Raw genomic sequence first — 13538 nt, 5'->3', positions numbered from 1 at the left:
GTGCCTGAACGCAGGAGATGAGTAGCTCTGGTATATGGGAGGGAGTAGAGAGACAGCACCTCCCTCCTCCTCCTGACAGGGCGGGGAGGATTTGAACACCCCACACCCACCACACTCAGTTTCCTTGGCCTCACAGCTCTTCCTTCTGCCCAGAGTTGAATCATTAACAGGAACCTAATCCGAAGACAGGTGTTCAAAACTGTCATGGTTACAGCCATCAAATTACAGGAGGTTCACACACAGCAGTCAGCAATGGTTTGGGAATATTAAATAAATGTGTTTCTGTAACAGAACAAGACAGGATCATTTATTTATGCAACTTAAAAGCTATCCCAGAAGGAGAAAAAAGTAGCACATTATTTGTCCAAAATAAATAAGATTGGACAACTGAACAGCTCTCTGTAGATCAATTTACAGATCATATGGAAATACACTTATCTTATTGAGAAATATTTCATTTTAGATGTTCAAATACCTTAGCATATTTTAAAAACTATTTTCTATGTGGCCAAAAGAATTCATGTTCTATTCGGTAAAAATTAACCAAAATTAATGGTGCTTTCCAATGGACGCAGGAAACCTTTTTTCTTTACAAAACATGCCCACCCTTTTTTTGTTGCTACTTCCCACATTGAATTCTTGTTTTACTGAATTTTTTTTACTATAAAATAAAGCATGATGATAGTTTTAAAACAAAACAGGAGTATTCCAGAAGTACAGACCCCACTCCCACTCCTTGTCACCTTTCTGACACTCTGCCCCTTAGCTATACTGGAACAGGGCGTCAACTGCAAGGAAAATCCTGGGGACTAGGGGCTGAGGAACTAGAAGTGGAGCGATGGAAGAGTGTCCAGTAGCCCAGGAAAGGACGAAACAATTCCCCAACAAAAGAGTAAAAATTTTCAATAGCCCTCCGAGAAGATGCAGCCCCTCCCAGGTAACCAGAGAAATGCAAATTCTGAAAGCAGGGACAAGGGGGGCTACTTTGGGCCTCCATGACTACAAAGACAAAAATGAGTGATAGGACCTGATGTGGTGGGAGGAGATGGGACTGAAAGTAAAGGAGGGGGCTCGTACTCTTGGTGGGAGTGGAAATTGGGGACTCAAGCTTACTGGCGATGCAGTCCTCACGTGACCAGGAGCTGACGTGGGCAAAGGTACTTAAAGCCCTGACCGCCGTCCCCCGTCCTCCTCTGGGTACCAACTCTATTGCGCAGCTTGCTGCCGTGCGTTTAACCCAGACGAGGAGGAGGAGGAGAAAATTTCCCAGACTCGGGCAGGTGGGTGCGAGGGTGGGCACAGTCTGGGACCCCTGAATGGGGTAATCTAGGGATGTGGGAGTCGGAGGCCGCGAGTGCCTCGGTCTCCCCCGCTCCTGGCCGGCTTTCCAGACCTGAGGTGCTCAGACGCGGCTCATTTTGTTCGGCGGCGAGGAAAGGGGGAGGGGGAAACGAAAAGACTTTTGATAGAGTTTACGAAGAATCCGCTTACTTCCTGTCCAGCCAGTGTTTTTGGTTTTGTTTATAACATTCAGGCCCGCACCCCGCATCCCGTCCTGTTTTGAGAGGAGGAGGGAAGAGAAATAAACGTTGCAGCGCATAGAAGGCCAGCGGAGAGGTTGGGAAAGGGTAATCAGGAGGCGGGGGTGGGGCATGCAATTTGGTAACAATCTGGGCTGTACGCTCCCACCCTGACCTCCCCCACCACCGCCCCCGCACCCTCCCATCACCCAGCCGACCCTCTGTGCTTTGGGAGTGCTGAAAAATGGGTGTACCAGCTGCTGTTGGAGAGATGGCGGGTTTGGCGCTGTCTGGGCTTCACGGGAGGTGGGGGTGGGGGGGACCCTGAGAGAATCTGGTATTAAACCGCCTTGTTAACTCGCAGACTGCTTTCCAGACACCTCCGGCCCACACAGCCGTTCACCACCCGTCTTTTCAGTCCTGGAAAAGGAATTCGGGTATGCAGGCGGGAGAAATGGCGGTTGTTGGGGGGATTTGTGGAAAGTGGGAGGTAAAGCCCATAACAGAGAAATCGTGGAAAATCTCAACCTTGAATCCGAAAAGGCAGACGTTGAGGCCCCTCTTCTGCAGGCTAATCCTAGGCCTAGGGGCTGGGTAGCGAAAGACTGGTGATCCTGGGAGGGGAACACTGAATTGTTTGGCAGGAGTCCCCCATACCGCGTCCCATCCGGCTTTTGCTGCACCCTCGCCCTCGCCCCGCTCCCCTCCCGCTTCGTTGGAGGAGAAGGGGTGTGGCGGTGTGTCCCGGAGAAATGGCGGATGGGGGCGGGGCAAAGCGGAAGGAGGGATTGAGTGCCTGGGGAGCCTGCGCAGGAGGAGGATTGAGAAGGGAGGGTGGGGTGAGAAGAGTTGAAAGAATTGAGAGGTAGAATCATTTGACATTCTGGTGTGCAAATACGAAAAGGCAGTTACTGAGACCCTTGTCCTGGTGCTGATCCATCCACCAGGCTTTCATTGTCTAACGGCGACAGTCTATAATTCTGCTCTTCAGTCTGTCCTTAGGATGAATCTCTAACTGAACTGAAGTAAGGAGAAACAGCCTTGAATCTTTGGAGGTCAGTGTTGGGATTGGAATTGTCTGGGGCCCCCAGGTGTGGGTGTGGCAGAGACCAGAGCAGAGTATGGGACCAGAGGCTCCTCCTGCATCTTCTCTCTTTTAACTTAAAAGACACCCTTGCCCCTTTCCCCGGGCCCTTTCTTTTTGGTGCAGAGAAAGGGGCGTGGCATCTGCCTTAGTTAATATTTGGGGGAGGAAAGGTTGAAGAGGAAAAAAGGATCCCTGAGAGGGGGAAAACTTTTGACCCACAGGGTTTCAAATCAGGAAAAGAACCAGAATTCTTCCACCAAAGGCTCAAAAACGCCCTTTCTGATCTGTCCTCAGGTCTGTCTTCTTTTTAGGCTCTGTGCAACTGCAGCTACAGTGGAAAAAAGCAAACCGCTCTTGATCCCAGGAGGTTGGTATGTGCATGAGCAACATCTAGGGACCTTGGGGGTAGGGAGTGGGACATCATAGCAGAATCTGAGGTCTCTACTGTTTTTCCAGCTCTCCACCAGCTTTACCGATGTCTGTACTGCCTCTCGTCCCCCCATTTAGATGCTGCAAGTTGTAGGCATTGGCAGAGCAGGCTAAGGTTGAAGACGTAGAAAACGTTAAACTAGGTCTGTGGATCAGCAAACACAGGCCTTGACACCTGTGCCTGGGTGCTAGCCCACCGAGCAAGCGTTGTGTCCCTAAACTCTTCTCTAAGTAAAACCGGTTAGACACGAAGTGAGCAAGAGCCCTAAGCCTCATTTTTATCCTTTACCCCTAGGCCCTGCCTAAGCCTCAGCAGAACTTGTAAGCCTAAACTGAAGAGCCTCACCCGGACGAGCAGGCATCCCTTAACCTTAAGCAAGCCACTTCCACGCCCTGGATCAGTGAATAACCCCAGCTGCACCATGAGCCGTGTTCGGGATGCTGGTTGTGTAGCGGCGGGGATAGTGATAGGGGCTGGTGCCTGGTACTGTGTCTACAAATACACCAGGGGAAGAGACCAGACCAAGAAGAGAATGGCCAAGCCCAAAAACCGGGCTGTGGCTGGGACTGGAGCCAGGGCTAGAGCTGGGCTAAGAGCCGGATTCACAATCGACCTTGGGTCAGGATTCAGTCCCCCAACCCCAGTCCGCGCTGAAGCAGAGGACAGGGCTCAGGATGAAGCCTCTGCTCTGGACACAGTTGGAGCTGAGGCAGTGGCCCCAGCTGCATCCAGCGCTGAGGCTCAGAGTGGGGCAGGCGGTCAGGCCCAAGAGGCAGATGGAGCCGGGGTTGGGCCTAAGGCCGAATCAATAGTTGGGGCTGCAATGGCTTCTACAATTGCACCACCTCCCGGGGTGACAGAGGCCCTTGGGGCTGCAGAAGCCCCTGCAATGACAGGGGCTCCCAAAGTGGCAGAAGCTCCCAGAGAAGCGGAGACTTCCAGGGCAGCGGTGCCTCCTGGGACAGTGGTGCCTACCGAAGCGACAGCACCCACTGAGGTGACCGAGGCTCCTGGGGTAGCAGCACCTACCAAAGTAGCTGAAGCTCCCGGGGTGGCATCGCCTACTGAGGCAGCTGAGACTCCTGTGCCTGCAACGCCTACTGGGGCTGCAGCACCTACTGGGGCTGCGGAGTCTCCTGGAACTTCTGGTCCCCCTAGATCAGCGGCGGTTCCTGGGACATCAGCCGCCAAGAAAGCAACCCCTGGGGCTCACACTGGGGCTATACCTAAAGCCACATCAGCAACTGGAGCGGTACCCAAAGGTGGAGCCAAGGGTGTAACCAGGTCCCGGAATGGGGGCAAGGGCAAGGGCAAGAAAAGCAAGGTTGAAGTAGACGAACTGGGAATGGGCTTCCGTCCTGGAGATGGGGCTGCAGCAGCTGCTGCAGCCTCTGCTAATGGCGGACAGGCTTTCCTGGCAGAGGTCCCTGATTCTGAGGAAGGGGAGTCCGGGTGGACTGACACAGAGTCAGATTCAGACTCTGAGCCCGAAACCCAGCGCAGAGGGAGGGGAAGAAGACCCGTTGCCATGCAGAAGCGCCCCTTTCCTTATGAAATTGATGAGATTCTGGGTGTTCGTGATCTCAGGAAGGTCCTTGCCTTGCTTCAGAAATCTGATGATCCTTTCATCCAACAGGTAGCTTTGCTCACTCTGAGCAACAATGCCAATTATTCATGCAATCAAGAGACAATCCGCAAATTGGGAGGCCTCCCAATTATTGCAAACATGATCAACAAAACTGATCCCCACATTAAGGAAAAAGCCTTAATGGCCATGAATAACCTGAGTGAGAATTATGAAAATCAGGGCCGGCTTCAGGTGTACATGAATAAAGTGATGGATGATATCATGGCCTCTAACCTGAACTCAGCAGTTCAAGTAGTTGGACTAAAATTTCTAACAAACATGACTATTACTAATGACTACCAGCACCTGCTTGTCAATTCCATTGCAAACTTTTTCCGTTTGCTATCTCAGGGAGGTGGAAAAATCAAGGTTGAGATTTTGAAAATACTTTCGAATTTTGCTGAAAATCCAGATATGTTGAAGAAACTTCTCAGTACCCAAGTGCCAGCATCATTTAGTTCCCTCTATAATTCTTATGTGGAATCAGAAATCCTTATTAATGCCCTTACTCTATTTGAGATTATCTATGACAATCTCAGAGCAGAAGTGTTTAACTATAGAGAATTCAATAAGGGCTCCCTTTTTTACTTATGTACTACATCTGGAGTGTGTGTTAAGAAAATTAGAGCCTTAGCAAATCACCATGACCTCTTAGTGAAAGTGAAAGTTATAAAGCTAGTGAACAAATTCTGATTGGTTATGTACCGTCAAAAGACTTGAAAGAAATTTCTTGATTTTGCAGTCTGGAAGTGTTGAAAATTGAAAGTTACTGCTTTTCCACTTGCTCATGTAGTAAAGGGATCCTTTCAGCTGCCAGTGTTGAATAATGTATCATCCAGAGTGATGTTATCTGTGACAGTCACCAGCTTTAAGCTGAACCATTTTATGAATACCAAATAAATAGACCTCTTGTACTGAAAACATATTTGTGACTTCAATCGTGCTTCTTGGATGGAAATATTTTTACTGGTTCTTCTGAATTGACAGTAAACCTGTCCATTATGAATGGCCTACTGTTCTATTATTTGTTTTGACTTGAATTTATCCACCAAAGACTTCATTTGTGTATCATCAATAAAGTTGTATGTTTCAACTGACAAAAAGTCGTTCTAATGCTTGAATTTAAAACCCAGCTGGAGAGATAAGGTACATAAATACAAAAGGATATATACAAAGATCTATGAAAAATAATAATAATAAATAAATACAAAAGGATTACTAACAGTACCTGGGCATATGCTCTTTGTCAAATATACACGATCTGTTTAAATGAAGCAGAGGTTGCTGAGAAAGTTTCAAGGAGGAAGGGCGCATTTAAGCCGAGCCCTGAAGGACAACATAAAAGGGCATTCCAGGAGGGGGAAATGCTTTTTAGAAAGGCATGAAAGTGAGAAATCCGTTCCTGTGATAGGAAGGTAGCCAGTTTGCTTGGAATGGAAGCCATGGGAAGAGGAATAATGAGAGATAAATGTGAAAATTCAGAGTGAGGAAAGTTTAAGGAAGATCCTGAACCCCAAGTCAAAATATTGAAATAATATCCTGTCATATTATGCAAGTCACTGAACAGTTTTGAATAAAGGAAAAATACTCTGGTGGCAATATGAAAGATGGATTGGAGCTATGTTGGAGACTGGACATTTATTAGAAAGTTAGAATAAGCCAAGCAAGAGATGATGAGGGGTGAAGTGGGGTGGTGACTAAAGGAACTGTTAGTGTATGATGATAATAAGAGACAAAACAAAACAAGAAGGACGAAGAGCTGCTGCCTGACACTTGTCTGTGGATCAACAAAGCTGGAGGATTGTGTAACCTCATTCAGGTCCTGAGAGGGAAGAGCCCTCTTTGGGGGGCAACTGAGGAGACAGCACAATGACAAAGTGAGTCACCATTTGGGGTGAGAAAAAAGCAGTGTGGCAGAAAGAATGACTCTTGGCACAGAGCAGTGGTTGGCTTCCTAGGGTTAGAGGTTTAGGCCTGCCGTCTTTTAGAAGAAGACCACTGGTGAGGCCTTGATGGGAGTCCCCTTCCCCACTCCCAAGTTCACTTATGAGCAGGTATACCTTCCTCCCTCCCCTCCCTGACCCACTGAAGCAATTAGAAAGTGGGAGGGTCCCAGAGACTTTTCCAAACCCAGCCTGCTTTCCTGGCACCCTTTATGGTTAACAGTATATTGTATACTTAAAAATTGCAGAAAGAGTAGATGTTAAGTGTTCCAACCACAAAATGTAACTATATGGGGCAAATGCATATGTTAATTAGCTTGGTTTAGCCATTCCACAATGTATACATATATCAAAATACCATGTTTACCCCTAAATATATACAATTCTTATTTGTTCACTAAAATACATTTTTTAAAATTGTTATATACCTCTGTATTGGCATGAAAAGACGTTAACTACATGTAAGGGCCTGTTGCATCAGTTAAAAAGTCCACACAATTAAAACTAGGTGAAAATTCTTTCAGATGTTTATTATATACATCTCTGTGTATTTTTTTTCATAAAATTGGAATCATATTGTATGATAGTGGTTCTCAATGTGTAGTCCATGGGCTACTGCAGGTCCCTGAAACAGTAAGGTCAAAACTATTTTCAAAACAATAGTAACATGTTATTTTCTGTTTTTCACTGAGTTGACATTTGCACTGATGGTGCAAAAGCAATGGCGGGTAGAACTGCTGGTGCCTTGGCATGGATTAAGGCAGTGTCCCCATACTATACTAGTAGTGATTGCATTCTTTAGAACCACACACTCTAATTTTTTTAATCAAAATTTATTTTAAAATGTCTTTAATAATAAAGTCCTTATTTATATAAATTATATATGATAAAATTTCAATGATTGAGTGCATGTCTTTTTAATATTCCGTGTGATGAAATAGGAAGTACGCACAAAGCATTTCTGCCGCATAGCTTAGGACAATGGTTGTCTCTAAGGTAAATATTTGCATAATTATTTTAGTTGTACACTGAATTAGCTGTTTTTTTCATGGAACATTAGTTTTACTTGAAGAATGACTGGCAGACAAACTATGGTTTTCAGACTTGGGTATTTATTAGAGATTTTCTTGAAAATGAATGAAGTGAGACTTCAAGAAAACCACTGACAGGATTTGTCACCAACAATAAAATTTGAGCTTTTAAGCAAAATTAGAAATTTATAAAACTTGCATCCACAAATGCAAGCTTGACAGCTTCTCTTGAAGATTTTCTGAAGAGATCAGTGGTGACAATAATGGAGGTGATGGCCTTTTTTCTTTTTCTCCTAGGAGAAAATTGATGGAGGACCCTAGGGCTTAATGTTGTTCTTACTCAGTTTTACTGTAATCATTGTAACCCATATGACATCGACTCCATGGCTATTTAATAAATAATACAATTGCTGTGGTAACAACATGACCCTGAGTGAGGTTAGACCCAAGAATTTTTGAACCCTTACTAAGGGGAACCTGAAAATATGTCAGTCCTGGAAAAGGACTTCTGGGGTAAGATAGTATTTGAGTTTGTATTTGGAAGATGGATGCATCAGCATCTCCTGGCTTGATCCTCACTATTCAGGTAGTCTAACCAGCTTCATCTGGTCTGATTAACAGTGGAAACTTCCATAATCTTCAGGTGAAACCTATTCCCGTACAGAGATGTGTGGTCTGGCCTAATAAACAAACTACAAATCACACAATAGGGAAATGCTTTATTTCCTAAGGTCTGGATTTTTGTGCCTTAAATCACATCACATGTGAAAGTACGAGCATAGTTCAGGTGTGGCTAAATCCTAAAAGAGTAGTTCTTTGAAAGATTTAACTTCATAGAATAATAACAATAGGTACCAGAAATTGAACATCAGCTGTATAGTATTCTATTATTCTTGGAGTTCCTGGAGCTGCATTTGTTTCCACCTTTATCAGGCCAGGTTATTCAACTTTTCCATTGTAAGATCTATTACAATATATTTCCTTAAATTATCTTTTTGTGCTTAAGCAAAAGGTCTCATACTAAGAGTAAGTTGAGATATGGGGTAGTAAGCAATAGAGTCTCATGAAATCATGGGATATTTGGGTTGAGGTGGGCAAAATGCAAATGAGACTTCCTTCCCAATCTGGGGTGGAAAACAGTCTATAATTAATTGAGAGCTTTCCCTGTTACAAAAGTTCTATGTGACAAGGTAATTGCTCCTACAGAACAATTTCATGGGGAAGAGGAATTGAGTGGGATCAGGTATTTGTATCTAGGGACACCGAACAACTTCCAGTGAAAACAATGAGTAGGCTTGAATATGGAATTTAATGTAAAAGATAAAACAACAAGGAATCCTACTGCAAGAATCCTTTCCAGTTAAGGCTGTCATACAGAGATCTCTGGAAGAATGAGTTTAGGAATTGACCTTGTCTATTACTTAACTGTAATATCAGTTGAATTCACCACCTTACCAGGTTTCCTTAGTGAAACTGGAAACACTGGTAACCGGGATAGGTAATCTGGCAAATCCTGAGCCTCTTTGGGATTTTTGAAAATAGTTCCCACTATGCCCTGCTTATAAAGAAAATAACAATTTGCCTCATATGCCCCCACTGAAATTCGTATTTTAAAATACGAGTTTGATATTTTAAAATATGAGGTTGATAATTCAATATTAAAACCAGAGAATTAGATTTTCAGTGTGCCTGACTAGGGGACATAGTTTAGATCAGTCCAAATTAATTGCAGTTAGAGTTCTCACCTATTGTTAATACATGAATAATATATTGATTAGCTCTAGACTTAAGTTAGACATGAATGGTAAAATTTCAAGAACAACCACTAAAATTATAGAAACAGAGTATATAATATCTAGAGCAATAAAAGAAAAAATGCACTTTGAGAAAATATTTTTAATCCAAAAGTAGGTGAGAAATGAGAAAAGTGAAGCCTCAAAAAAGGAAGACAAATAGAAAGTACATAGTTCAAATGTATTTGTAATCACAATAAGTGAAAATGGCTAAATTTACTTGTTAAATATATATAACCGGATTTTGAAAACCATCTACATGCTAAATAATAAGGATGCAGAAATTTTGAAAGCAAAAAGATAGGAAAAGTTATATCATGTAAGCATTAACTAAAAGGAGGCTGGCATAGCCAAGTAAATATGAGACTAAATAGATTTTAAAGCAAAAAATTGTTAAAGATAAAGAATGGGTGAATGATATAACACACTGTTACATCCATAACATAGAATACCATTTGGAAATAAAAATGAATGAACTATTGATGCATACAACAACCTAGATTAATCTCAGGGGCATTATACTGAGTGAGAAAACAAATCTCAAAAAGTCACGTACTATGTGATTCCATTTTTATAACATTCTTCTATTAGCTTTGCTTTGTTATTGATACATAATAATTGTAGTATTGGTGGGGTACATGTGATGCTTTGATATGTGCCAACAAGGTGTAATGATCAAGGATATTCAGGATATTCAGGATATCCACCACCTTAACCATTTGTCATTTCTTTGTGTTGGGACCATTTCAAATCTTCTAGCTATTTTGAATTATTTTTAACTATAGTCACCCTACTGTGCTATCGAACTCTAGAACTTATTTCTTCTATCTAACTGTATGTTTGTACTCATTAACCAACCTCTCTTCATCCCCCGCTACCTGCCTCACCCAGTTCCCAGACTCAGGTAACTATCATTCTACTCTCTACCTCCATTAGATGAACTTTTTTTTGGCTCCCTCATGTGAGTGAGAACATGCAATTGCCTTTTTGTGCCTGGCTTATTTCACTTAACATAATGACCTCCAGTTCTATCCATGTTGCTGCAAATGACAGAATTTCATTCTTTTTATGACTGAATAGTATTCCATTGTGTATATATAACATATTTTCTTTATCCATTCATCCATTGATGGACACTTAGGTTGCTTTCACATCTTGGTTATTGTGCATAGTGCTGCAATAAACAAGGGGGTGCAAGTATCCCATTGATATACTGATTTTCTTTTCCTTGGATAAATATCCAGTGGTGGGACTGCTAGATTGGATGATAGTTCTAACTTTGTTGTTTTTGAGAAACCCCTATACTCTTTTCTGTAATGGCTGTACAAATTTATATTCCCACCAACAGTATATTAGTGTCCTCTTTTCTCCACGTCCTTGCCAGCATGTTATTTTTTTTTTTTTTTTTTGATAGTAGCCATTCTAAATGGGGTGAGTTGATATCTCGTTCCGGTTCTGATTTGCATTTATTTGATAATTACTGAGGTAGAGCATTTTTTCATATACCTGTTGGCCATTTGTATGTCTTCTTTAGGGAAATGTCTGTTGAGATCCTTTGCCCACTTTAATGGAATTATTTGGGGTTTTGCTCTTGAGTTGAGTTCCTTGTATAACGGTCTTAAAATGAAAAAATTATAGAAATAGAAAACAGATTCATGGTTGCCAGGTGTTAGGCGTGGTAGGGTGGGTAGTGTGTATCACTGGAAAGGGGCAGCACAAAGGATATCTCTGTGGGGATAGAATAGTTCTGCATCTTGATTGCAGTGGTGTGATACAATGGTATAGAACTATATGATGCATTTTCTACCAGTATCAAGTTCCTAATTTTAATATTGTACTACAGTCATATAAGATGTAGCCACTGGGGGAAACTGTTAGGAAAGGTACAGAAGACCTGTTGGTGTTATCCTTGCAATTACAGGTAAATATATAATTATTTCACAATAAAAGTTTTAAATGATGATTAAAAGTTAAATTTGCCAAAAAATTATAAATTTGTGAGTATATATGAAATAACCTGAAAATATATAAAGAAGCTGGGCACAGTGGCTCAGCCTGTAATCCCAGCACTTTGGGAGGCTGAGGCAGGTGGAGCGCTTCAGGTCAGGAATTCAATAACAAGCTGGCCAACATGATGAAACCCCATCTCTACTAAAAACACAAAAAATTAACCGGGTGTGGTGATGCGTGCCTGTAATCTCAACTAATCAAGAGGCTGAGGCAAAAGACTCGCTTGAACCAGTGAGGCGGAGGTTGCAGTCAGCCGAGATTGCACCATTGCACTCCAGCCTGGGTGACAGAGCGAGATTCCATCTCAAAACATATATATGTATATATAAAGAAAAATGTTATGGAACTATAAAAGGAACAAATCAACAATCACACGGAAGAATACAACATACTTCTCTAAAGTATTTAAAGAATAAGGAGAACAAAAAGTATTCTATTATTATATCTTGATAGTAAAGATATAGAATATTGAGCAATGTGGTCAACAATCTGATTTAATGGACATACACAAAATCCTGCACCAAATAATAGGAGAATACACTTTCTTCTCAAGCATACAGGGACTACTTATAATAATGATCATGAATTTGGCCATAAAGCAGATCTCAACAAATTTCCAAGAATCAGTGTCATAATAATCACTTTATTTGACCAAAATGCAATTAGGATAGAAATAAATAACAAGGTAATATGTTTTTAAAACCATGTATTTGAAACTTTTATTTTATTTATTTATTTATTATTTTGAGATGGGTTCTCACTCTGTCGCTCGGGCTGGAGTGCAGTGGTGCGATCATGGCTCACTGCAACCTCCGCCTCCCGGGCTCAATGGATCACACCACCTCAGCCTCCCAAGTAGCTGGGACTACAGGTGCATGCCACGTTGCACGGCTAATTTTTGTATTTTTGGTAGAGACAGGTTTCTCTATGTTGCCCAGGCTGGTCTCGAACTCCTAACCTCATGTGATTCTCCTGCCTCTCTGTATTATCCTTGCAGTTACAGGTAAATATATAATTATTTCACAACAAAAGTTTTTAAATGATGTTAGAAAGTTAAATTCGCCAAAAAATTATCAATTTGTGAGTATTTAATAAAATAACCTCAAAACATATAAAGAGGCTGGGCACAGTGGCTCTAGCCTGTAATCCCAGCATTTTGGAGGCTGAGGTGGGTGGCCTCCCATAGTGCCTGGAATTACGGGGTGGCGGCCACCACCAGACCGTACGGATCGTCGTCTTGGAAATTAAAAAAAAAAAAAAAAAACAAAAAAAAAAAAAAAAAAAAAAAAAACTTTCTTTGTAGTTTATGCGGTTAAAAAAGGAAGCATAACTAGAAATCTTTAACAACAGCCCTGAAAACTGAATTACATAACAAAAACGACAATAGTCCAACATTTGTAGATTTCAGTAAAAAACTAGTATTGCTTTTTTTTCTTTATTTTCTTCTAAAAAGGGAAAAAAAATGGGATACATTTGCAGAATGTGCAGGCTTGTTACATAGGTAGGTATACGTGTGCCATCGTGGTTTGCTGCACCTATTGACCCGTTCTCTAAGATCCCTCCTCTCACCTCCCACCCTCCAACAGGCCCTGGTGTATGTTGTTTCCCTGTGTTCCTGTGTTCTCAATGAAAATATTATTTCAAAGGAAATTTATGGTCTTAAGTTTTTATGTTATATGAAATGTCTACAACAGGCAAGTCTATAAAGACAGAAAGTAAAGTAATACTTGAAAGGAGAGGCAGAGGCAAGATGAAGAGTGACAACTCATAGGTGCAGGATCTCTGTTTGGAGTCATGAAAATATTCCACAATTCATTGTGGTGATGGTTGCACAACTCTGGAAGCATACAACAAAAGGTTGAATTTTACACTTTAAATAGGTGAATTGTTTAGAATGTGAATTATATCTCATAAAGCTGTTTTAAAATCTTATGTCAGACTGGGGAAAAAAAAGGTAAGCATTAATGAGCTAAGCATCCAAATCAAAAGTTGGAAATAGACTGATAGAATAAACGTAAAGATAATAAAATGAAAAAGACAAGAGCAGAAATAGATGAAATAGAAAAAAATACGTTTGATAGAATTTTAAAAAATGAA

The 13538-nt window shown here is 41.8% G+C and overlaps 1 protein-coding gene across 9 annotated transcripts; it reads left to right on the top strand.

Annotated features, from left to right (window-relative positions):
- Window positions 1-1164: 1164 nt before the first annotated feature.
- ARMCX2 (armadillo repeat containing X-linked 2) lies at window positions 1165-5767 on the top strand. 9 transcript variants are annotated; one of them, XM_017867419.1, is made up of 6 exons: window positions 1165-1280; window positions 1535-1617; window positions 1897-1957; window positions 2512-2575; window positions 2902-2974; window positions 3332-5767. In XM_017867419.1, exon 6 carries the CDS (start codon window positions 3459-3461, stop codon window positions 5355-5357), a length of 1899 nt encoding a protein of 632 aa, XP_017722908.1. In that variant the 5' UTR covers window positions 1165-1280; window positions 1535-1617; window positions 1897-1957; window positions 2512-2575; window positions 2902-2974; window positions 3332-3458; the 3' UTR covers window positions 5358-5767. The 9 variants fall into 9 exon arrangements, with proteins under 9 accessions (XP_017722908.1, XP_017722905.1, XP_017722903.1 ...); XM_017867416.1 differs by having other exon boundaries at window positions 2468-2575; XM_017867414.1 differs by having other exon boundaries at window positions 1885-1957.
- The last annotated feature ends 7771 nt before the right edge of the window (window positions 5768-13538 follow it).

Source organism: Rhinopithecus bieti, unplaced genomic scaffold (assembly GCF_001698545.2).
Source record: "Rhinopithecus bieti isolate Rb0 unplaced genomic scaffold, ASM169854v2 scaffold_4043, whole genome shotgun sequence".
Taxonomy (NCBI): Eukaryota; Metazoa; Chordata; class Mammalia; order Primates; family Cercopithecidae; genus Rhinopithecus; species Rhinopithecus bieti.
Note: the sequence above shows the minus strand (reverse complement) of the source record. Positions and strands in the feature narration are given on the sequence as shown.